The 25,853-nt window shown below is 36.2% G+C and overlaps 1 protein-coding gene across 1 annotated transcript; it reads left to right on the forward strand.

The window, feature by feature from the left end:
* Positions 1-14,926: 14,926 nt before the first annotated feature.
* On the forward strand, positions 14,927-25,370 carry ZNF831 (zinc finger protein 831). The gene is made up of 5 exons (XM_032198418.1): positions 14,927-19,156; positions 20,050-20,192; positions 21,881-22,050; positions 22,732-22,883; positions 24,121-25,370. The coding sequence occupies exons 1-5, from the start codon at positions 14,927-14,929 to the stop codon at positions 24,973-24,975; spliced, it is 5,550 nt and encodes a 1,849-aa protein (XP_032054309.1). The 3' UTR covers positions 24,976-25,370.
* The last annotated feature ends 483 nt before the right edge of the window (positions 25,371-25,853 follow it).

Genomic DNA, 25,853 nt, shown 5'->3' on the forward strand with positions numbered 1-25,853 from the left:
ATTTTCTCACTGAACATTATTCTTTTTTTTTTTTTTTTTTTCTCTTTTCTTTTTTTTTTCATTTCCATGCACGCATGCATGACAGATGTGCAAAGGAGTCCTTGCACAGAAGGTGAAGAATTTGCTTTCCTGAACTAGTTTTACAAATGATTGTAAGGGTGGACAGGCAACTTTTTTTTTTTTTTTTTTTTTTTTTTTTTTTTTTTTTCCCCCAAACTTCTGCAGATGCTAGAGATTTAGAAAGGCTGGTAATTACTGAAAGGGCACTGTTACTATACATTTTGTTCTAATGCTGTATTTTTAATTCGGGGCAGCCTTGAGGTGTTTACTAAATTGCTAACTACTTCAGAGGCTTAGTTGTTATTAAAATTAATCCTGAAAGGATAGTTTAATAGTGGATCTTTACAAACACAATAATTGAGATATATAACATGTGGACAGCTGTTATGATGACTGTTTCCATAACAGCACACAGCAACAGAAAGGTCCACAATGACACAGGATACTGTTTCTATGGCAATAGAATGCCTTAGCCTCAATGATGCAAAGAAGTCCATTATGAAAAGTAAAAACTGGCATTTCAGATTAAAGGGAATTCCTTGTTTATACTTATCTATGTCTAGCTACTTGTTGCCGTGTTTTTCTTATACCTAGCTTGTGGACTTTTTCAGTTGGTGATCCTTTCTAGTTTGTTTTCAAAATAAAAAAAAAAAGGCTGATTATCTAGTTATTCTGTCTGTCGTTCCCTTATAACTTTTGAATTTGTTGGTTAACTTCAATCAAATCAGGGAGTGGGACAGGGATATGCTTCTGATTCTATGAAAGCAACTAGACAGGAAGAGTGCAGGAACCCAGAGCAGGGGCATCACTGGTAGGAAGTGTATATGAACACTTGTATATGGCTGCTTAGCCAGGCAGTAACAAGAGGTGACGCCTCCTATCAGGGGATATAGGACAAGTGGCATCGAGGCTGAGGACAGGAGGAACTTGAGATACTGGAAAGGAAGAAAGATGAGGGTGAAGAATCTGCATTTATGGTGCACTGTAGCCACTTGAAATAGGGAGGTGAAATTGTGAGAAATAAAAAATTAGTGGCATGGTAACAATTTCAGCATGGTAGGAGTGTACACACAGACACAGATGCAGACAGACACACAGACCAGCCTGTCAAGGAGTTGCAGGTTTTATCTTCAGCAAAATGGAGTTATGCCCCTGCTAAGTAATAACAATTCTTAGCAACACTGGGACTCTCAATCTGTGCTTTTTCCATGTTCTATGTACCCCGTATCCTGGGTATGTTAGACATCTGCCTGTAAAATTCCTTCCAGTTTATTCTTCCGGTGGTCAAATTTACAAAAGCTTAGAAATGTGTTAAATGCTGGGGTTAACACCCAGAAAATTCACAATAGAACTTCTGCACTTCTTTACAAGCACTCACCAGAAATTGAAATTCATACAACTGAAAAAGTGACTATTTTCAGTAATTTCAGCTCATATTTTGCATCAAAATGAAGGCATTTTTTAACAAATGTTTGGAAATTCAGCCAGTGCCAAATAGAGGGTCATTCAGTACAGGTCGGGGAAACTTCTATTAAAAGATAACTGGCACATTTTGTTATAGTTATTTAAGGAATCTTTAGCAACTCATAACAGAAGAACGAGTATGCAAAATCTCTACAGTTTTCCATAAACCGTATTAGCATGGGCAGAAAACTACATTTAAATATAACAACAGATTGCTCATTCCTGTTAAGAACTCGGTGACTTATGTTGGAGCACCATGTGTAGAGTCTGAGGTTGAGTGCAGTGAGTGTTTGGGTGCTGATGACTTTTCTTAGCATGTACCCAGTATTTCAGGACAAGGGGATACCAAGCATTAATAGCTGAAAAACTGCTGATACAGTTTTTGTGTCTGCTTTTAAAAAACTGGAGCCATTAGTGGTGCCAAAAAAATTTAAAAAATTAAGGCAATCCAATTACTGCTATTTTAAAATACTAAGGTTCCTTTGTAGCCATGGAAACAAAAATGCAGACATTAATGAGCAAGGGGGGAAAAAACTGGTGTTTCCTTGACAACAGAAAAAAGCATAGCTCCATGAAACCGAGAGGAGAGAATGACAGAAATACCTTTTACCATGACATACAACAGAAATACAAGTCCAGTGCAATAGCATACACCACTAGAAAAGGTGAAGCGACTCTGCCAGGAAGCCATAAGTAAGAAAGTCCTTCTTGGACAAAAGGCACGCGATGCAAGCAATAAGTGCCAACCCTGAGACTGATCTAGTGCCTTGCAGTGTGGATGGGATTAGTGTGCTCTGGAGAAATCTATCCCTGGGCAGAGTGGACACTACTATTTCACAGCCAGGTGTTGAAGAGCAGCTCTTTCTTGGACTGCATCATAAATTCTGTGTATATATAGCCCCTCTTTGCCCAATGAAAAATGGTATAAATAGTAGGTAAGATTATGACACAGGAAGGGATACAAGTAGTATACAACTTTAACTTAATTATTCTCACTCAAAATATAGAAAGGCTGGCAGCCTCTCACACAATCCAAAAATATTTTTGTTGGAGGAACTCAAAATCATTCAAACACAACAAAATAAGAGAAACCATAATAGAGGTAAATAAGAGGAAAACAGTAAGATTACAGGGTTATTTTTTTTGGTGGTTAGTATATAGCATAATAGAAAATTGATACATACAACAATTTAATTAAATTAAAAAATAGAAGAGTTAATTGGCTGATTTGCCACAGGTATTTTGGAAGAAATGAATCTTCCAAAAGAGGTCTTTCTTCAACACTATCCGGTTTATGTTATTGCAAGCATTGCTACACAGTGGAAATGCAAGTATATCAATCAGCTCAAAATCCTAAACTGTTTTGTGGCTATAGCAATAAAGAACTGGATACTAAGCTACAAGAATGTAGGGTTTCCTTGACAACATGTTGAGAAAAAACACAACTACATAAAAGCTTATGAAGAAAATAAAAATAAAATAAAATAAAATAAAATAAAATAAAATAAAATAAAATAAAATAAAATAAAATAAAATAAAATAAAATAAAATAAAACTATATATAAATATATATGGTTGAGTTGTCTGAATGGTTTTACCTGTGTGACTGGTGCAGGTGTGGAGTCACCGGTCTATTTATTGACATTTTCCTTTACTGTTTTTGATACTTATCAGAAAGTTGATTCAAGTGATGGATGACCCTGTCAAATTCTGGTCTTATTTTCTGTAAGGTACATTTAAGTTAATGTAGCTGGTGTTTTTTAGAACATTTCTGAATATCATCTGAAGTTCTGAAGTTATCTGTTTTCTATGACAAATAAGAAACAGATGGGAGAATTAGTATGACTAGTCTGTGCATGTGTAAAAAAACCCTAACCTTTCTGACTTTCTGAGTAGAAGCAACTGTTCCTCTGAAAGCTACATTGCTTTTAAGTGCATCATAATTGCAATTACTCATATTTATGATGTGATATGCCTGAAAATATTATAGCTCATTATTCCAGCAATCTAAAAGACCTGAAAAGACCCTTCATACTCCTCCTGTAAACATTTATTTTGTAGAAGAGGCAGCATAAGTTCCTCTACTTTTTACCCTTTCAACTGGTAGCAAATAATGACTTAAGCAAGAAGGAGTAGTTGGAACTCTTCATTACCACCCTATCTCCTGGTACTTAGGAGCAAGGCTAGACTACTTTTTCTCTCATTAGTTTGAGCTTTGTTCTTGGGTTGTAGAATATCCCTGTGAATTAATCCACGAAACTGTCATTCACCAGAACTGCTTATGCTGAATTTATAAAAAAAAAAAAAAAAAAAAAAAAAGAAAAAGGAAAAAAGAAAGAAACCAAGAGAAGCCCCAAATCCCCAAATAAACCCTGTATGATGATTCAGCATGAAAAGCCCTACCTAAAACACATTAAATATAAGTTTGGGGAAAAAAGGTCTGTGGTTTTTAATTGGAGATGGTTTGGATATATATGTTTTTATTATTATTATTATTTTCTTTGGTGAATGTCTACATACACAGCCCTGCTGCTGGGTTATGAAAAGCATCCAAGCATTTTAAAGCAGAAATTCAATTCTTAGTGAAACACTTTGTTTGTGTGCACAACCAGCTGAACCTTTTCTTTTTTTTGTGTTTGCCTCAGCATTTTCTCAGCAGCCCTTGACTCCTTTTCTTATGGGATCTATTACTTTTGCCTTGTGTTTTAGTTTTTTCCCTGTACTGGCTTTTTTTTTTTTTTTTTTTTTTTTTTTTTTTTTTGGCAACTAGAACCATTTGCTAATGAAGCTGTGTCTCTCTCTTTTGCTGTTTGAGCAAATTTTTGCCCTTAAGTTCTTTTCTCTTGGACTTTTTTTTTTTTTTTTTTGGCTTTACCAATATGTGAGTGTTACACTCCTGTTTACGGTGGCAGTTCTTGCTGTCTCGCCAAAATATACAACAGCGCCATATGAACCTCAGTAGCTGTTAGTCAGTATTGATATTAGGGTAATAATTAGCTCTTCAACTTACTAGAATGCCTTCATTAATCCTGCTTTGAATATTTTTATTGTATTTAAATGTTTCCAAAATTTGAATACTTGCTTTAAAAGATTCTAACAATTTATACAGCTGTGTTTTGTGGGGAAAAATATCACGTTAAGTACCATAGTACAAATGTACCTTTGGTCAAATGGAAACTGTAGGCAACCATGTTCTGTACATTCAAACTTCAGAGTTCACATATATAAAATAAATATTGTTATTTGAGATAACTGATAGCAACTTTATATAATAAGTCTTCATGGGGATTAGTCCCCAGAGGAGGATGAGGTACATTTAGACATTTCAGATGTCACTTTATCTGCAGCAAAGTGGCCAATACAGAAATTATGGATGTTGTAGTGGCTGTATCCAGGCTACTAGCCTGTATTAGGCTACTAGAAAGTCACTACACAGCGTGTCCATGACATACCGAGACAAAATGAGCAATATGTTCCTTACAAAGATACTGCTTCAGGCTATGCATTTTGTTACTACCCTTTCAAACTGGGTCAAGAAAGTTGTGACTCACACACACCAAATTCTGCTGGTTTGGCATTCAGCTCTGGATCCTCTGTGGCCAGAAGGTGGGGTGACAGTGACACTACACACTATACAGCAACATGGATATTGTGAAGTCTCCTCCCTGTGCCATCCCCACCTGCCCAGCTGTCCAGCTGCCCTGCTCTTTAGCATTAACAGAACACCAAATGCAACAAAACCCCTGTTTGATTTGGGGGTCATTTCAATATTAAAAAACAAAACTAAACAAAAAACCACACACCTAAACCCTCACACTAAAGAATGCATATGCTTTGTGTCCAAGCACATGAATTTTCAAGCTGGATGCCTTCTCTCAGGCATACATGAAGATATGCATTTAACAAGTGCTGGTCCCTTGCTGTCATGGACCAGGCAAGTCATAAAGACTCCATGAAGTTTTCAAGCTCCTTTCCAAAACTGTTTTGTCTCTGTTTCATTCTTGTTGGTCAACAAAATGTTGAGAAGTGTTCTCACTTGTCTGTCAGAAAACTTTCCTCTGTCCCTCCCAGTAATGTAGTATTCACATCCATTTATATTCATTCCCTCTTGTGCCAGCAGTTGCATTTTAGCTTAAAGAGCATTTTCCTGTCCTTCGTCATGGTATTATAGAGAACAATCCCTTTGTCTCATTGCTGTTGGCCTCCTTTTTATCCAGTAGTTGCAACAAACTTTCAGATTTGTTTTCTGACTGATTTGGATTTGGATCAGTAAGCCTGAAGCATTTTTGGAGTGATGAACAAAAATGGGTTGCCAGAATTTCACTTTTATTCTTGTCTGTTTTGTGGAACATTCAAGGGAATAGTTGTGGCTTAAAATGTCCTGCCTGGCTAGTTGTGGAGTGGCTGCTATGTGTAAAGTACCCTTCTGCTTGGTGCTACCAAGATATAGCATGCTCAAAAGCAGAAATATAGGCACATTCTGAAGACTTTTACTGTGGAAATTTGGATGCCTTTTGGGATATGGGCTTCTAGGCTAATGAAAAGAATAGCAGCAAAAATGACAACAAAATGTTCACACTATATAAAACAAAATAACCTTCTTAAATACTCATTTTACCTTTAATATTTTAGAGGCCAAGGAGGAAACCTGACTGGATTACATCTATTAAGTTAATAAATAATATCAAAGCAACTCAGAAAAAGATAAAAGAAAAAAGTAATAATTTTTCATTTGTGCCTGATGGGTTTGTGTTTTTTTTTTTTTTTTTTACTGTTTGCAAATCTTCAGTGTAATGGTTTGAAACCCAGTCGTGTCATTTCTTTACGCCCACACACAGAGCTGCAGTAGTGCAGACACTGTAGCAGGCAAACCATATTACCAGCATCGGCCATTAAAACTCTTCCCACACCAAGCGTGGGCTGACTTCGCCCCCTCCCCTCTTTGCACACACCCCACCACCCACCCTTCAATTTTCAAATGCTTAAAAAAAAAGAGAAGAGAAAGAGACTGAAAAAAGAAAACAGGATGCTTCTTTTGTTTCAACGCTATTCCAGAGAGACCTGAACCTCTCCACCTGCCTGTGAATTGGCCACCTAAAGGTTAGCAAGTGTTTTGTTATCATTTTATATCGATAGAGATATAATGAAATTTTAGACAGGAAGAGATAATTTTTTAAGTTATGATTGTTTTAATGTAATGGTTCTTTCACTTAGGAACGAGGAGGATTTTTTACTAAAACACAGAGTATTTTAGTACTGGCCCCACTTCTGTTTTTAAGAGGGCTTTAATCAGTATTTTTTCATCATTTAGTCCAACCTCCTAAACTTTAAAAGATGGATAAGGGTTATTATTTTTCTGTTAGAGCAACCTGTTGATTAGAGACTGCTGGCTGGAGGTTCTTAACTCTTTCCTAACCAGAGAAATTCACAGAAGCAAATTTGATGAAAGGACAAAAGAATGGAAATTCTTTGAGGTTTTTAGATTTTTTTAAGCACTAACATTCCTAGTTCTTTTCATTGTGAAACCACCAAAAGTGTTACAAAACCAACAGATGTGTTAGTGTTTTTTTTTTTTTTTTTTTTTTTTTTTTGAGAAAAATGTACATTTGAAATAAAGATGTAATAAAGCCATAATAAACTAGAAGCATTTCTTCTGAGTGGAGCTGGTAAGAGTAGAAGCACAAGGAGTAGAATAGGAAATATTCTCTGATACTCTGATACTAATTGCATGAAGAGATCAAAAGGGCCAAAGCAACACTTATTTACACACTAAAACTTCAGCTGACAATATTATTGATTTAAGCCTTTTGAACATTTTCATTTGTGGATATTCATGAAAAGGAGAATCAAAAATACAAAAAGCTGTATAATTAAAAATGATCAAAACTTTCTATTCTAGAGTGAAGGAAAGGTGTTACAGATCACATTCTTCTTAAAAGGTTTTAATGCTGTTTTGTGGGATAGGGTTTACAAAAATAACACAATTTAGCTGACATAACGCAGTGGTAGAAGTAAATATCTGTCCCCAGGGTATAGTACTGGACCTTCAAAGTTTGATAACTGTGATTTCTAGGTGCTTTGTACTTTTATAGGAGATAAAACGGTAAAATTTCAGGAACAATGACTTCTTAACAAATAGGAAGATTTCCCAAAGTCAGAAATTGATCAAGAAACATTAATGTTGAAAATTATAAGGGTTTCAGAAGATTAGGAAATCACACATTTCATCTCAATTCTGCCTGGAACTGAGGCTCTCAACTTTGTTAATAAGGTTATGAGCGGTCTGCACATTGCTGGGAGAACTTGCAGTCTGGTAAAATCAGATACATCCCTTAAGAACAAGTGAAAAGGTGAAGTCAGTACTTCTGTTATGAGACATTTCAAGGTATGAAGTCAAACTGAGAAAAGAGCAGAGGCAGAAATAGTTTTAAAGTAAGTAAAACAAGATTAACAGTCATTTCTGGGCTAATCAGGAAATGTATTGGTTCCATTTGCAAGTTTGAATTGAGGTTTAGAAAGCTCCAGAATTAGGGTAAACTCATAAAGATTTCTTTTCCATTAAACAAGTAGCGTTTGAAGTACCTGTACAAAATTTATTTCTGGCTCTTTAGCTCACTGTTCTTGTATTTAAATGGAAGTTTTGTCTAGTCAATCATGGGAGTTCTTCATAAACACTAGCACCTTCTGGTAGCCATCAGTGGTAGTCTAGCAACTGGAAATGATAATTCCAGTATCTGTACCATATGCTGACAATAAGATAATGTGTACTGTGTGCTGTTTTCAGCATTATTGTCCACATAAATAAATACATAATAATAAAAAATAATAGCTAACAATCCTGTAAGATGCTTTCTTTTCATTTAAGTGTGTAAAATATTTAAGAACATGTAGTTGATAGGATCTTTGAAATACATTAGTTTATCAGTATAGGTAGCATATTTATTGTTACTTTCAGTTGATTACATCTTTGACTAAAATCCTGTGGGTATCTTTGAAAGATGCAGGGTTTTAGATGCCTGGGAAGGAGCCGTTTCCACACATTCTTGGAACCTAGAAATACATGAGAATAGTATGTGGGTTTATCTCTTCAAATCCTGACTAAGACATGAATTGAGTGTGAAGTGAGTTTGTTAGCACCACATCTCCCTGCTGTGCAGTACCTGACAGTAGGTTTATCTTTGCACATAGCTAAAATAGCTATTTTGCTATTGGCCAACCAAAGTTAATTGGGCTTCCCTGGTCAGGATAATGGTTTGAACTAAAATGAATATAAGCAATCTTGCACAGAGATTCCAGTTTAGGAGGTAACACCTAAAAATAGGTAGGTTAAAAAGAGAAAGCAAAATTAACTTAATTTCAAATAGAACTAATACAGTGCAATACTAGTCCTTACTATTAAATATACAGTTCAAATTGTAGCCATTACAGCAGTCTGTTCATCCATATACATGGGAATCATCACATTCTGAGGTGTCATTCTGATTCCAGATTCACTTATTTAAAATTCAGAAATTTCAGATCAAGCTTCAATAGTTTCTGCTAAGCCCTGAAACCTATGTGATAATGGCAAAATCCATTCAGATATCTGCTATAGTTGTAACTTGTTTTCTTTAATTATTGTTTCCTTTTAGCCTCTCGAGATAAGCAGTTTGCAAGTTTAGTATTTAGAATTTGATATGCTACTGAGTGTTCTAAATAATGAATTTTAAAAGTTTTTTATATGCTTTAGAGTTGTTACTAGTTCCAGCATATTGCTAGAATTATTAGTACTGTTTAAAATAAATGTTCTTTTAAAGTAAGTTCACCTGACCTTAAAATAATAACCAGTGTCATAGAAGAATAAAATATAATTGACTTCAGATATGTGATAAAACTGAAGAGACACTTATTTTGGTTATATAAAATGCCTCTTTGTATCATTTGAGTCTGAGCAGTGTTCTTTTATGTGTGTCTCTTTGTCTCTGTTGGTTGACTGTAGCAGGCAATAATCCTCCAGATGATCTCACATGTGAGAAGCCATTGCTTTAGGAAAGTATCTCCCAGTAGAACTGAAACTTGTTACTGCATGCAGTTACTTTTTATCCATAGGGACAGAATGAGTCTGAGGATCAGAAGCACGAGTTGTAAAACAGTTCACAGTGTCAAGTAGTTTTCTAGATTCACCAATTTTAAGTTTTTGCTGTGCTGTTACCTAGTACTGGGAGCATTTCAGTGCATGATAGAACAAAGCAGGATCTTAGGCATCAATACTGGGTCCTGTTAAGAGCTTTTTTTGACCCTGAATAACTAAATGACAGGCAAGAAAGATAGAAAGGATGAGAAGACAAATATTTCTCCACATCCAGAATTAGAGGATTTCTATAATAAGGTCCAGAAAAGACCCAATAGTGATCCAAACAACAGGCAAAACTCTCTGAGATGAATAAAGCTATGTAAAATGAAAATCCATTTACACCTCCAGCATCAGTCTATTGACTGAATTACCAAAAAGAAAGAGCTTTCACTAAGTTGGATATTGGACAAACAATCATAAATATTACAGTTCAACCACTACCCAACTTAGGGTAGCAGATACAGGCTGCAGCTATTTGAATTGGGCAGATTGTGTTAAGTTGTAACCAGAATAAAGGCTCCATTTTCCAAAACACATTTCCTAAGGAATTTTTACAGGCCAGAGATGCTGATTTTGTAACAGTGACAGGAGTAAATCTTGCATATTCTAGTTCAGCATTTACCCAGTCTAACAGCGGTGAAGGAAGTAGCCATCCCAATCCGTATTTTAAAAAGGCGTTTGCATGATGAACAGCTGTCCTCTTGCAGGCCACCCTGGCAGACCACTTTTTTTGAGGACTTTATGAATTGTACCCACAAACAAAACTTAAATTCTCAAAAGGATGTCCCATCCTGTTTTCCCTACAACTTTTCACAAGTTTTGAGAGGTATTTGAAGAATGATCTAAACACTTTCAATAGCCTTGAAGTATTTTGCCAGTTGGTTACTGCTTCCTACCGCACTGCAGGGCACCATTAGAAGACACTGGGGGATAATACCCACACGGGATGAGCTCAGCATTTCATATACAGCAAGTGACTCGTCTCCTCCATTGTTTCCTTTTCTAACATATTTTAAGAGATATCTTTACTATAAGGTTACGAGCAAATTACCTTTAAGGGTATAAACAAAATATTTATGTTGTTTAACTACCACTGTGTTAGTGTATTTCACTGAATAATGCAACTGAATGCAGTGTATGAAATGTCTATATTTCAAAGGCAGCTGATTCTGTTTATAGGTTCCTACGTGAATGAAGGATAAGAACAGATTGAAATGCTACTTCATTTTCTTTTGCTTCATCTCTTCCTGTTTTCTGAAGGTTGTTACTGTGAAACCAATGTAAAAAAAAAATACTTCCTACTTCGAATCTGTTTCAAGTCTTTGTCCTCATTTCTCTCTGCTTGCATGAACTATTGACAGAAATGAGACTTCTTCTGCTGAAATGCCTGGCTCAATAAAAGGTATGTAAGCTAAAATTATTTACAGACTAAAGAGGATTCATTTTCTATATAGTATTATATTTAAGGTAGGGATCACCAAAAGCTTTTAAAATACAAATATTTTAAGTACAATATAGTACATTATGTATGTTCAGAGTGATGAATAGCTGCTTCTGCATGGTTACAAAAATAAACTAACTCTATCATGCCTACAGACTATACTTGTAGATGAAGATGGGGAACTGAGCACTGGACTTAAGGACTATGATGCTCCTCTTAGTGGCGTATCAAGAGGTTATATATAAGTGCTGGAAATAAGCAGTTACAAGTTCACTTAGTAATTTTATTAATAATGATGGGCAGTTGACAGTGCCACACAGAAGACAAAAATCAAGAGAAAACAGAAGAGAATAATCAAGATTATTATAATAGAGCTGATAAAAAGAAGCAAATTTTCTAAAATATATTTGGAATTAAGAAGAGTACAGAAAGGGCTTACATTGATTTTTTTCTACCACTTTATAGAATCAAACAAATTCTGCTATGCCGATCTGAAACTACTCCATTTTTTGACTTTACTGTGTTCCACAGATCTACCTATGGTGCTTACCTGAAAGTATAATTCAATCTAGGGACAAAATAATTGCATTTAAATTGAATCTTGACCAGTTTTGATACCTTAAGAAATGAATTTTGAAAGTTTTGGACGGCCAAAGCCTGCTTGTTGTTTTGTTTACTGGAAACATTTCCTTATCTAAGTAGGATCAAGTTTTTATATTAGTAGTTCAATGCTACAAGCTAGAGGTTGAGCTCAGACAGTCATGTGGGGGCTGCTCAGTACAGAGGGTGGGGGATAATCAACAAAGGAAGTTTTTCTACTCTAAGCAGGAACTATCTAGAATTAGCCAAGGGGAAGATATATATAAACATATATATGTATATAAACAACAGATGTGAAAAATGTGATTTTATTTACCACAACAGAACACCAGCCACTGAATTTTCACTTAGGAAGAAAATAATCTTCTGTCTGTTGTAGAAAGTAGCAAACTACCATAGCCAGTAGAAATATATTATTAAACTCTTAAAAGTATTTGGTAAGCACTTAGGTATTTTCCTTGTGTAACATTACAGAATACTGAAACAATTTTCAGGATCTTACTGTTTGTTGGGCCCCAGAAATCTTAACAGTATAAGTGAAATTACACAGATATTCTGGTCCCTGGAACTACAGGATTCATATTAAAAACATCTGTCCACCACAAGTCCTACTAATTCTACTAATTTACAGTCTGGCCTTGAAGTGCCCATCAACTGCGCATGTACAGGAGGGATCAAAAATTTCAAAGAGGGATCAAAATTTGTCACACAGGAGCAGGCTTATCAGGGTGGAAGTGTAAATTCCACATTTCCACGCTAATCCAGGGGAAGGTGGGGAGCACAGATACTATGATCTGTTTTGTCTGATGTGGTTTATTTGTTAGATGTTCTAGCTACATGGTATTCAGATTTCACTTTTCTTCTCTGAGTTTTATCTCCCTAACATCCTTGGAAAAACTACTGCATGCTTAGGTTACGAGTGCTTCATGTCTTATTACTTGCTGCTGGTTTTATTAAGTACAGTTACAATTTATCTGCACTGTGATTTTGCTGCAAATATTAGACTTTATACAATGCCTGGTATTTCTTGTGTTTGTGTCATCATAGCTTCTACCTATCAGTCAAATTTACAATACCTAAATTGGATTTGAAGGTGACTACATAGCTTAAAAACCTAGAATGGGCTTGAAGCGTCTGTAATCTCGTTTTGCAAATCAGAGCACTCTACTTTTATCCTGTAGTGTTAACCACACTGCAGAATATGGATAATAACTTAATCCCTTTAATAAGTCATAATTCTTATAACATTATTTTATTAATATAGACAATACGTATATGACAAAACTAGTTAAGTGATTGTTCGATGTGAAAATCTCAAAAGTGGGCAAGGTAAGTCCACACTTGATAACTGAGTTTGATTGACAAAATGCATGAGAAAGAAAAAAAAAGGACTGTTCTAGAAGGAAAAACAGAAAACACATCCCAGGGGCTGCATTGCTGTTTTTTCCTACACTTTTTCAATTCTTGCAAAAAGCAAAGCAGATTGGAGAGAAATTGGAAGAAGCCTTGGCTGTGAAGCATGGGTTGCCAGCCAGTAACAGAACTTCCTGAAGTGGTGCAGAATTAGGAGGGTGTGCTAATAGGCACCAGGTGCTTGGTACACTGGCTTTCCACTGCTCAGTGAGACAAGTATTTACAGTTGCATTGCAAGCTACATGTAAGGATGAGATAATCAGAGGGATTAAAGGCAATATCCTAATATGCAAAACCTTTTCATTTGCAAAGAAGAGATAACCAAGAGGGTTGCTTTACCTTCAGTTTCAATGATGCATATATTTTATATGAAAAGTACCAGAATTCAGGCTGTTCATTAAGATGCTAATTAGATTTACTATTGAGCACATAACCAGTTGACCTTAATCTGTTCCAATTGATCATGAATACAAAGTTATTTTCCCATTTTTTCATGTGATGTGAGTGAAATGCTACCATTTTTAGCTATGAAGTAGTCAAAATTCTCTTGGATCTTCATCCAGTTTTATATCCATTTACCAGCTCTATCAACAGTAATGGAGGAATACTTAAAAACAATTTCACTGAGTTTGCCAATTCTCCTTGAGATGAATCATTTGCAAGCTTCTCACTAACTACATGCAACAGAGATTTTGCTTTGAATAATGGTAACATACTGTGTGTCATATGGCACTAGTCCAAATTTCAGAGAATATTTTTAATTTTTTTTTTTTTTTTTTTTTTTTTTTTTTACTGTTTTCCAGTAATGGTTAACTATTAGAAAGATCCAAGGAAGGTACAAAAACACTGCTACAGATTATACAGCAAGGCAACAAACTGCGGGTTTCACATTTAGCTACCAATGATGTTATTTTAAATGTCTTTTTTTGGAGACTGTTTGCACAAGAACAGCCTGTTACTCATAACAGCCACTAAATACATAGTTGTGAGTATAGAAGAATAATAATTTGAATAAACATCCAAAGATCACTTTTTAATTTTCACCTGAGCTATAATTAGATGTTATGCTGATGTCTCTATCAGCTCTTCCAAAAACAATTTTCAACTAGCTTATTTTGCTAGTTTCCTAGCTTGTTTCTGAGAAGGAAAAAAAGTAAAAACAATTTTATTTTGTAAAAAAAAAATAAAAAAAAATTAGTCTGGACCAGCACCAACCCTGGGCAGATTTTCATAAGAATGGCTTCACTTAATCCAAAAACTATGACTATAAAATGTTTTCAGCTGGGATTCAAAACATCTAAATCTAAACAGTATACCACAGTATTACCTTCCATTAAACAAAATGAATTTGGGCTGCACAAAAGAATATGGGAATGGGAATATGGTTCCAGAAAATTAAAACGGTATTATTTATTTATTTTTTTGGGGTGGAGGTTGTAGTGAGACCTTACATTTGCTCAGATTTATTTCTAATATTTTGGGTACTTATTGCAGGTTTTAAGTATATTCTTCAATGTTCTTTAAACTACACAGAACTTTTTAATTCCTAGCTAAGACATTAAAGATGAATCAATTTAATTGGAAAAAGAAATAATTTTAGTCTGTATAATGCCTGTATATAAGATTTGTTATATTTTTATTTGGTAAGATTCCCAGTTGAACAGTTGACTTATTTATATACACTAATAAAAAAGTGTTTATTTTATTTAGCTTATTATAGCTAAATATACTTACTATAGCTTATATTAGCTTAGTTTATTTTATTGGTTAAGATTCCTACTTGTTTGTTTCCCCTCCCCTACAGATACGTGAGTACATGGCAGACAACCTTTGAAATGGAGGCACAGAAGCATCCTGGTGTGACTGTTGCACTAGCAGATCAGCCACTTCCAACCTCTTCTCTTCAGCCTGCACAGGGTTCTTCAGCTCTCAGCCAAAACAATGTGATTCCTCAACAGGAGCAAGCGCTGTCTCAACCTGTGTATCTAAAAACCCTCACTATACCCCTGTATCAACCCGTCCAGCCAGGATGCTTTCAGCCAAACAGCCAGTTAGTGCCTGGCAGGCGCTGTGTAAATCTAGACAGCAGTAGCATACCTTTAATCCTGAATCCACTTGTTCCTTCAGAAGGCACAGATCAGCCCCAGTCAGTTTTTCAGAAACAATTTGGGCAAACTCTAACGTTAAACATAGTAAGCACTTTACCAGTTTTATCATCACCAAATTCTGTAAATGCATCTATTGGAAGCCCAGGAAAAACAAAAAATGCTGGGAAATATATCTGTAAACACTGTGGACGAGACTGTTTGAAGCCAAGTGTCCTTGAGAAACATATTCGCTCTCACACAGGAGAGAGACCCTTTCCATGCACCACTTGTGGTATTGCATTTAAAACTCAAAGCAATTTGTACAAACACAGAAGAACGCAGACACATGTCAACAATACGAGACTACCCTCTGATTCTGACAACACTGGCATATTGGAGCAAAATGAGAAGGTAAAAGAGAACATCATGTCACAGCAAAGCACCAAATTACACAGCAGCATCTGTGAAGACAAGGGGACGCAGATGAAAAAAGTGACTTTGGAGACCAGTGATGTAACAGACACTAAGAAACTTAATGACCTTTCAGTGCCGGCAACAAGCAATTCATCACTTGCTTCAGAAAATCCAGAAAGAACTAATCAGTCCTTTAGTTCAAAGACTGAGCAGGGGATTCCTGAAAAAGAACCTCAAGGTTTATCATCTCCAGTGGCTTTGCCAAATGGTCAGTGTCAGAGAAAGAAGATACAGGAGCAAATAAGTCCATCTGCCAATAAGCACATTCAGTTGCAAAGGCAGCAAGCAACCTCTTCAGAAAAACAGTGGGATTACAAGCCATTTGACTGCAAGCTAAAGAAGTGTGAGAGCACCGACTCAGGGTATCTGTCACGCTCTGATAGCACAGAACAACAGATGGCATCCTCCAGCCCGCTGCACAGTCTCTATGAACACAGCACTGAACTGGAAAATGAAACTGCCTTCAGCAGCTTAAGGTGCACTGCCGGAAGCAGTGCAAAGCTAGATTCAGCTGAGAAAGCTACAGCCTTGATGCTAGAGAAAAAGAGGCTGGAAGAACACATTTCAAAACTTATTTCTCATAACAAAATTGTGGTGGATGATACTCAGCTAGACAATGTTAGGCCCAGAAAAACCATCCTTTCTAAACAGGGGAGCATAGATCTGCCAATGCCTTACACATACAAAGACTCTTTCCATTTTGACATCAAAACTTTTGATGTGAATAGGAAAAAGAACCTTTCTCTTTGTTCTGCTAAATCTACCTTTGCACCCCTAGAAAAATGCAAGCCGATGTTTTTTCATTCGGTGCCCACCCAGTTCTCCACGACGATAGACGCTGTGCCTGTCACACGAAGCAACTCTTTGCCATTTGTGGAAGGCACAAGAATGGTACATGACAAAGCAGGCTGCTCAAAACCACCTTCTCTTACTAAGCAGTCTGTAACTGCAGGCACTGCTAGTTTGCTGCCTAGCAACAACCTCGTTGCAAATTCGGTGGATTTTCCTAATAGCCATCCTCGAGCTCTAGTCAGACAAACAGCAGTGGATGACTTGCCACTAAGTAACGCGGCTGATCCTCCTCCCTTGGAAGAGTTGCAAGCAAGTAAAAAGCCTGGGGCTGGAGAAGTAGTCAGCGCTAAAAATAAGAAAAACAATCAAAGGAAGCTGAAGATGTTCTCTCAAGAAAAATGGCAAATGTATGGAGATGAAACGTTTAAGAAAATCTACCAAAAAATGAAAAGCAGTCAAAATGCCAAGAAAATGAAACAACGGGGGAATAAGATTACAGATATTGCAGGCTTCACTCCTGATTCAAAGGAATCTATCAGCAGTACTGAAATTACTGAAGAAAGAGACGTCAGGAGCTCTCCAAGTGACAGTCTTTCCTCCCTCGTGACAACAGATTTAAACACTGTTAAATCAGAAACGTGTACTAATGGTAATCATACTCTACAGAATGTGTCCTCGGAGGAAACTGCAGACAGTTTAACTTATGTAATGGAGACATCACATTCAGTAACTGCTAGTGCACATGGTGTAATGAGCACAACTTCCCAAGATCATGTCTGTGGCAGCGACACAGACAAATGCACAGGTGGCAACAACAAATCACTAGCTCCAAGCAGTTGTGAGCTCAGGCTGCAAAATACTCAGTGTCAACTGAACGCTAGCAGAATGAAGGATGACTGCTTGCCAGTACAGAGTAGCAAATGGGAGGAATTGAGTCCTGGGAAAGAATCCAGTACATTTGAATCAGATTATAAAAGCACTTCAAACAATTATGGAAACCAAAACAGGAATAAGGAAACTGGCCAGCATGCCCTGACGCCCCTGTGGGTCCACTGCACCAACAACAACAGAGATACCCTGGGGAAATCCCAGAATTTGCCGTCAGAAAGAAAAAAGCTGAAAGTTGAAGTGGAGAAGCAAGAAAACATTATTTCAAAGCCCTGTTCCAGTCCCAGTAGTGAGAACAACACAGTAAATGAAGTAGAGAGAATCTGTTGCACTATCACTGAATGTCTTTCCACAGTTCCAGTGAAATTCTCCAGTAAAACAGAGGAGCAAAAAATAAGCATAGGAATTAATGAATCATCTGGAGGTGCTGAGAACGTGGAGTATATGAAAACAACCAGACTCCCCACAAAAGCTGTTAATTGTAGTGGTTCTAACCTTCTTTCACATTCAGCAGTTATCTCAAAAACTTTATCTGTGGGATTTTTGGGGCCTGAATTAAGGGGAAGCGATTGCAATTCTTTAGCCTTGCACAACGCAACAGATAAAGATGTCAAAACATGTCTTGTGAAAACAGGAATACCACTTCTCAGTGACAACGCTGGTGATGCACCTTCCAAACTTCATCATCTGCAATCTGGTCAGTTAACTCCGGTCCCACAGAAAAATGTCTTTCCTCCAAAATACATCCTTAAATTGCCACAAGACAAGAAAGCCTCAGATCTGTCAATTCTCTTTAAGCCTGAACAGAAGATTATATCTGTGACAGACACCTTAACCAACCCACCCTGCTCTTCTGACAGTGGATCACTCTGTTCTCATTCTACTGATGTGCTTTGGTCCCCTTTAAAATTTGAAGTGAGACAAAAGGGCAGCAAAGGAGAGCTGAAATGGAATGTACATGCAAACTTGAAAACTCCAGTATTTTGCTCACCAGTCAATTCAGAAACAACAAATATATTAACCACAGTAGGCAGCACATTTTATAAGCAGGAAATTAAGAGAGAGGCTTGGAAAAATAAGCAGAACAAAAATAAATTAAATTATCAAAGGCAAACAGAGGAGAAGTGGACAAGCATAACCACTTCTGCACAGACCCCAAAGAACAAAATATGCTTTACCTCTAAGTATTCAAGTGGTTTTTTCATATCAGCTGACATCAAAGAAGAAAATAAAGTTTTACATCACCTTTGCTCAGGAAGTGATGCTTCGATGACAGCATCAGGCCACAGGGGAACTTCTAGCAAGGACATGGAGCCAACATCCATAGGACAGGACACACGTGGAAGCCCAGGCATTCTTAAGGACATGTCACCAACACTGCAGGATATGGAGCATTCTCAGAGCTCAACAGAGAGCTCCACTTATTTTTGCCATTCCTTTGGCACATTTTATTGCCACACTCTCACCACTCACTGTAAAGAATTCCCAGCACTACCCAACAATAGCCTGACTTACTACTCTGCAAGTTTAACAGTATCAAGCACCAAGAGCACCTTCCCATCACTAAATGCTGAACCTCGGTTAACGTGGTGCTGTTTAACCAAAAGCCTTCCTCTGCCTGCTGAGCAGAAGGGAAATGCAGACTCTGCTTATTCCTCCATGCACACCTGTTACAAGGAATCTAGCAATGAATGCACACTCTCAACATATGATATTTCTATTTTCAAAATGAAAAATATTAACAAGACTGTGGCCTATGGCTTAACAAACAAGAATTTAAAAACACTGTTTTCATCCTTTTCTCAAGGACAACAGATGCGGGAGGTAGGATTATTAATCCTATTCCCTTTCTCAAAAGGGTGTAATTTGCTTGCAAAGATATTGTCATTTGAAAGATAAGAGCATTATCTAACAACAAGTTTACGGACATTTGCAGGTATCTGTGGATGCAGAATTTATAAGTTCTGTCTTTACAAGATAAGTCATATATTCATTTGGTGCATATACATACATATATATACATATTTGTGTGAATATTTACTGAGAATTTCAGTAGGAATGTTGTCTAGGCAGAAGACTGCGCATGGTGGGGGGATGGAACTAGATGATCCTTGAGGTTCCTTCCAAGCCAAACCATTCTGTAACTCATTCTATGATTCTTAGACTATAATTTCTATTTCTTATTTTGTTCCAGTAGGGGTATCTGTTATATTCTTTTGTAACAGCATTTCATAGTTTTCATTTTAAATTAATATCTGAATTAGAGTAGGACTTATAAGACAGTCAAGCTCAAGACTTTATTTTACTTGGAGTCAAAGACAGACTATATACTAGATGTCTCATTATGGAGATAAACGGAAATGTCAACAAAACCAAATTGCATTAATACATTATAAGTGTTTAAGGCCTGAAAGCTTTTCATTTTTAGGGAAATGAAGTCTATCAGGATCCTAGAACAGCTCTGTAAGACTAAGCTTGTTTTTTATATAGGAATAAGAATACAAAAGAACATGCACTAATTCTATATAGATAAACAAAAGTTTAGTTTATAAAATTAGATGGACAAAGTGATTAGAAAAACACAACACTTCTAGAAAAAGTAGTAACATTTTACTATGCTATTCAGTTCTATTTAACAGGAGCACAGATTTCTAATATCTCAGTTAATGTAATTAACAATTTTCACATACTTTCAATGTTTTCAATATTCTCAACAGTTAAGCTCAGCAGCTGCTGGTGGTGCTTTCAAAAATACATCAGAGCAAAAGAAGAAAACAGCAGTTTGCAAAAAGGAAAAACTTACAACAAATAAACTCAAGAGAAGCCACAAACAGAACAAAATTAAACTCCCCCCAAAATGGTAAGGAATATATTTTTCAGCTTCATTGGATATGGACATCATTTTGCTATTATAGGTGTAATAAAGTCCTCAGAAAATAGAAAGCCAGCCCCAAAGTTCAATCTTGTCAAAACTGGGAAAAATAATTCTCTGAGAAAGATCTATTCCCACAAGGCAGCAGTTTCACAAAGGTAAATTATCAAAACATCAACATATTGTTGACTATCAGGAACAGACTTTTGCAAGCAGAACCAATTCATATTACCAATGAAATATTACCATTCCATATTACCATACCATTTACAAAGGAAAGATGATGACTGGTCAGTTGACTCTCTGACTTAGAAATTCATCTCTTCCAAAACTTTCAGCATTTCATTTTGTTTGAGGTGAATCAACATATTTCAATTTTTATTCCTGTTACAGTTAAAAGCAGCATGTAAGATCCTTTTAGCCGCAAATCTATATCCTAAACTTCTATTAAGCAGAGAACACTTGATAAATATCAAGTTCTAACACAAAGTTAATGTTAAAACCAGCTGTAGTTTAAAGGATCATTCAGTTTAAATACAAAGCAGGATGAATATGAGCACAAAACTATCAAAGGCACATTGTATCAATCAGCACAGCTCCTCTGACTTTAATGGGAGTTCATATCAATGTAAGATTTAGTCTCTTGTCTTTCAAGAGTATGGGGCAGCAGAATGTCTGATGAATGACTTCAATAAGAAACATATATTGTGTGCATGCATCCCTCTTATTTCATGACCAAAACCAGACAGGGTTGTCCCTTGAGGACAAATCAGTGTCAGTAACTTCATCACCATGTCTAGCTTGGCAAACAGCACTGCAATTCCAAATGATCATAAGAACAAAAATAGAACACTCAAGTCTATGTTACCCAAACAGTCCAGAGGCATTCTTCTGGGACTTCTTTTTCAGCTTTATAAAAATTCTCTTTCTTTTCTGATGATCTGAGAATTGATTCATTTGGCTATATCAAGTAAGTACAGGGACTCAATTAAATACAGAGACCTGAAAGCCAGTCCGTATTGGTAGCTAACTCACCAAAGTATTAATTGTGAAATGTAACACATTTTTCAAATACACCAAACACCTAAACATTTAAGATTTACCCACCACTCTGTGTATAAAATGATTGATTCTATCAATATAAAAATGGGACCTTCCAATGGAATTTAGTCCCAGTCATTAAAACTAACTGAACTAGATAGAGTATAAAACAAAGAAGTTGGATTATTCATTGTGAGCTTTGTAAATAACTGAAATATGTTGTTCATTAGTAATGATGAATATGTCAAACACATGAAGCAAAATGAAAAACAAAAAGTCAACAACCATGCAGTCTCAGGTGATTCTTGTATACATGTATTTCAAAAACTTCAAAAAAAAGTATATTGTTTTAAAATTCCAGCTATAGGAGAAAGGTTTCTGGATCTGTTATTCCTGAATCTGTTTCTCTTAGCAAACCAAAGGTTTACTGAATCCTACTGAGAAAAAGTTTAATAAAATAATTGTGGATCTCTTGTCTAAAATCCAGATTTTTTGAGTTGACATAAAACAACATTTTCACAGTAGTAAAGTCCCAAATTCCCAGGAAATTTGCTTGATGCTGTGGTATTATTCTACCATGGCTGCTTTTAAATGACACATTTTTGTGTATCTTTTCAACGTCGTTTGCATTGCAGGTATAGAGGAAGGCATGTACATGGATATGCTCAGCTGAAAATGAATCGACTAAGCAAGAGGCACTGTTTTCCAAACAGAACATGGGATGTTTTGAAAAAGGGCTATTCATCACAACCCTGTAAATTTAATCAGTATAAGAAGTGCCATTCCCTTCAGGCAGAAGTACAAGGTAAGTACTTTGAATATTTTGGAATGTATTGAATGTTTGGTTTAGAAAAGAATGAACATTAACAGTATCTCTGATATGTACCTGTTTTGCACTGAACTGCAAAAACACTTTTGTCTTTCAGTATGTTCTTCAAGTAAAAAGACAAACATCTCACACATGATTTTCATCTATATCCTTACTTAAACAAATTTGACAATTAGGAGGGCATTTTAAAAAGAAACAACACAAAACAAACTTATATTAGAAGCCTGAACAGTTTAAGATAGATCTTTACAATTTCCTGAAACAAGATTGTGTGTTTGTTGTGTGATGCTTCGTGTATTGACGTGCTTTCTGTGGTTCAATCAACATATTCTGCCCCCTCATCCACAAACTTAAAGGAGTGGTAGTAATGCAAATGTTGTTTATCCTATGGCCATCTTTGAAGCAGAGACAATACCCTGTGTTTGTTTATAGAAGATCTAAATAGTTATTACTCTGCAAGACATTTTTTAGTGGTTGTTTAAAAAGACACATATATAGTAGCTGAGAAAACGTATCAGATGTAGAATAAAAATTTACAGAAAATAATAAATACATGACAATTAGTTCAGTGATATGATGAGAAATTTACTAAGTAAGTTCTAGCATGTGGGGGAACAACAATAAAAGTAAAAGCTTCTTCAAACCTCTTTTTAATAGAAAATTACCTACACCAGCAAAAAGACTCATCTTGTTCCACCTCAGACAAGCCACTTTGCAGTAGGAAGAAAGAAGGAAAGAATACCTCAGGAATATTTTCCTATACTGAAAATCTAAACCACGCTAAGCAAAAAGACAAATTGGATAAAAAAGTAGGTATTGTACTCTATATGACTGTTTATTACAAGAAAAAATGATAGTGGCAAAACTTGAATTATATTCAGCAGTTTTAAACTTCAAGTTGAGAGTACTTTATCTATTCACAGATTTTGATTAAAAATGTTTTTTAATTTTGATTAAAAAGTTATTTTGGGGGGTTAAAATATAATGGAAACTTACTAATGTTAGAATTTGCTTTTTTAAAAAGAACGATTAAATTTGCATGATTTGGAAAGTATATTTCTCTTGCTTGCTGTCTTGGTTGGCACTGCTGTTGGAGGTGCTGGTAGATGTAGCACAGAGGATGCTGAGATGGAGACAGTTAACTTGTCACTAGGAGGATGCTAATGGACACACAGCAGTGAGAAGAACGCGTATGAAACTTCACAACAGATCTTCTTTAGCCCTTTGTGGACGCCTGTGTGGCTATGGTTTTGACACTACCAATAGCTACATTAGCTTAGATGGGGGCCTTAGACACCTGCACTGGCTGCAAACAATGCTGTTGCATGCAGTGCCAGCATAGCTTCTGGGGGAAATATTCTACACTTATCCTAACTGTTATACTTTTCCCTAGACTTGCCACAATTGAAGACAGAAGCTCCAGAACCAGACTGTTTTTATGTAGCATAAGCACTGGTGCCTGATGTAGCACAAGCACTTAGGAGCCTAACCCTTAAGATGTGTTTTATGAAATATTTTTATTTCCTACTCATATCTTACCACCTCAGACATTGTATTTCTTGCAGACTCATCCTAAACCTTTCCCCCAACCTTGCATAAACATCTTTGCAATATGAATATTAAAATACCTTAATGAAAAGAACATCATCCTAGATAGCACATATGTAGCTTGAAATATCTAATTCCTATTATCCATATATTATTAGCACGATTTGTCACCTAACCAAGAAAAAAAAAAAAAAAGGAAAAAAATATATCCGTTACTACACCTCCCCCATACTGGGAGGAAAAAAAAAAGTTTTCTCATCAAAAGAGAGATGAGTGACTTGGCCTGCAGTAATGGAAAACAGTAGTGCAAATATAATCACAGTTGTATAAATAAAGGTTGACATTATCCTTAATTACTCCATTGATATGAGTTATAGCAGAGGTAAATGCTTTCTACTGACATAATTAATATTATTATTATTGCACTCTTTTAAAAGATAGCATTGCTCTGGATTGAAATTTTAAAATGTAAACTTTTTTCTTCCCTAATTTCTACAGGACATTTCTGGGCAAATCAGGGAACACACAAGAAGAAATTTCTCGTTTCAGAACATTATACCACCTCTGGAAGTATCTATGACAACTCATTCCTTTTCATCCACGGTTAATACAGCCATGCAGCAAGTCAGCAGTGCTGTGGAAATTTGCTGTTCAGTGACACAGCCACTTGTGCTTCAACAATCAGTTCCAGGGGAGTCAGAGACAAATGTTCAGGCTGACTCAATGGCGTCTTCTTTTTGGTCTCGTCCTTTTGACTTTAGAAATATAGGCACAGGTGAACAATCTGATAGCACAAACTCAGAGGCTGCTGGTCCTCTTTCCTTACATCTAGAGGCAAGCCAGGAAAGTATATTAAAGGTGGAGTCAGAGAGTCAAAGATCTGGTACATCAGATCTGGTGATCCAGGCCTCAAGAAAGGAGAAATGTCCAGTTGAAGAAAATATATATTCATCTTCTATGGAAAACTCAGCTCCTAGTTCCCAACCTGGATGTTCTCGTTCATTAGGATCAAAAGCAGAGTTTCCTCTTGAGTCAGTCTCTACAGCTAAATTACCCAGTGTAGAACACACAGAACGGGAAAACTTTTCTCAAAAAGTCCTTGACCTTCATGGAACTTCTGACAAGAATGGAACCCCCCTGCAGTCAGAGAGCTATGGAAGGACACACAGAACAGCTACTTCTACTTTTAAAAAGCCTTCAGTAACTCTCAGGTCTCCCGAGTTCAAGAATTACTCTGCAACACCTTCCAAGATATACAAAAAGAGAGGTTTAGAGATGATGAGGAAGCAAACCAGAGTTGAATATGATGACACTAGTAGTGATGATGAAGATAGGCTTGTTATAGAAATATAGACAGGCTGCTAATAAGATGTTTGTATGATGGCCCATTACAGAAGGGAATACCATGGATGTTTGATCTGTATTTCTGAAGCACCTTAAGATCAGAAAAGCCATTCCTCTGTGCAACTGGCAGCATTCTTTTCTGAAGAGAGTCCTCTATTTCTACTTGGAACTTTTTTAAAGCTTATTTGAAACAAAAGGGGGAGCTGGCATCATTTATTTAAATGCAAACGGTAAACCTGCATAGGGGTTTCTAGCCTTGTTAACCTTCTTACCAGTCTTATATAATGCCCACAAGTGCCAGCTGCCAGAGGTTATATTATTAAAAGACAGCAGCGTGTTTATGTAAATACACACAGTAACAGTAGCAGCAGCTTCCTCAATATATAAGCTAAGATTTCCTGGAAGGGTATGGGTGTATTCTCTCCTATATTCTCTTTTTCTGTAGTCACTGCCATTTGTAATGGGAGTGATAAACTGGCATTAAGGAGAAGATACACTGCCTAAACGTCTGTGGTAATGAAAGAGTCTGCAAAAATGCTGATCTTTCTTCATGTTGCACAAACGTCAATGCTTCTTTGTGACAAATGACACAAGCACGCTTTGCTTTGTGTTTTGTGCCTTTTATGCCAATATCTACTTAAATATTCTTGATTTCTAGTTGGAGAATATGGATGTTAGCTATTAATATTTCCTTGTGGCATAACTTTTGACAAGGATCATCACATTGTGCTCCAACCAATATAATCTGGCATGTTCTGTTTTTATTGTACTCTTAAATTTAAGTGCAATGATGTTATTTTATTGACAGTAAAGAAGCTATATGGCATAGCTCTCATAGTTCTCTCTCTCTCTCTTTTGTTTTTTTTTTTTTTTTTAACAAAAAGTTT

This window comes from Aythya fuligula, chromosome 16, assembly GCF_009819795.1.
Source record: "Aythya fuligula isolate bAytFul2 chromosome 16, bAytFul2.pri, whole genome shotgun sequence".
Classification (NCBI taxonomy): Eukaryota; Metazoa; Chordata; class Aves; order Anseriformes; family Anatidae; genus Aythya; species Aythya fuligula.

Excerpts from the sequence above, each read along its gene's own strand:
- ZNF831 (XM_032198418.1), top strand. The coding sequence starts at position 14,927 with ATGGAGGCACAGAAGCATCCTGGTGTGACTGTTGCACTAGCAGATCAG. Across the intron at positions 22,051-22,731 it reads CCTTCAGGCAGAAGTACAAG|AAAATTACCTACACCAGCAA; the intron begins GTAAGTACTTTG and ends TCTTTTTAATAG. Across the intron at positions 22,884-24,120 it reads AAGACAAATTGGATAAAAAA|GACATTTCTGGGCAAATCAG; the intron begins GTAGGTATTGTA and ends TAATTTCTACAG.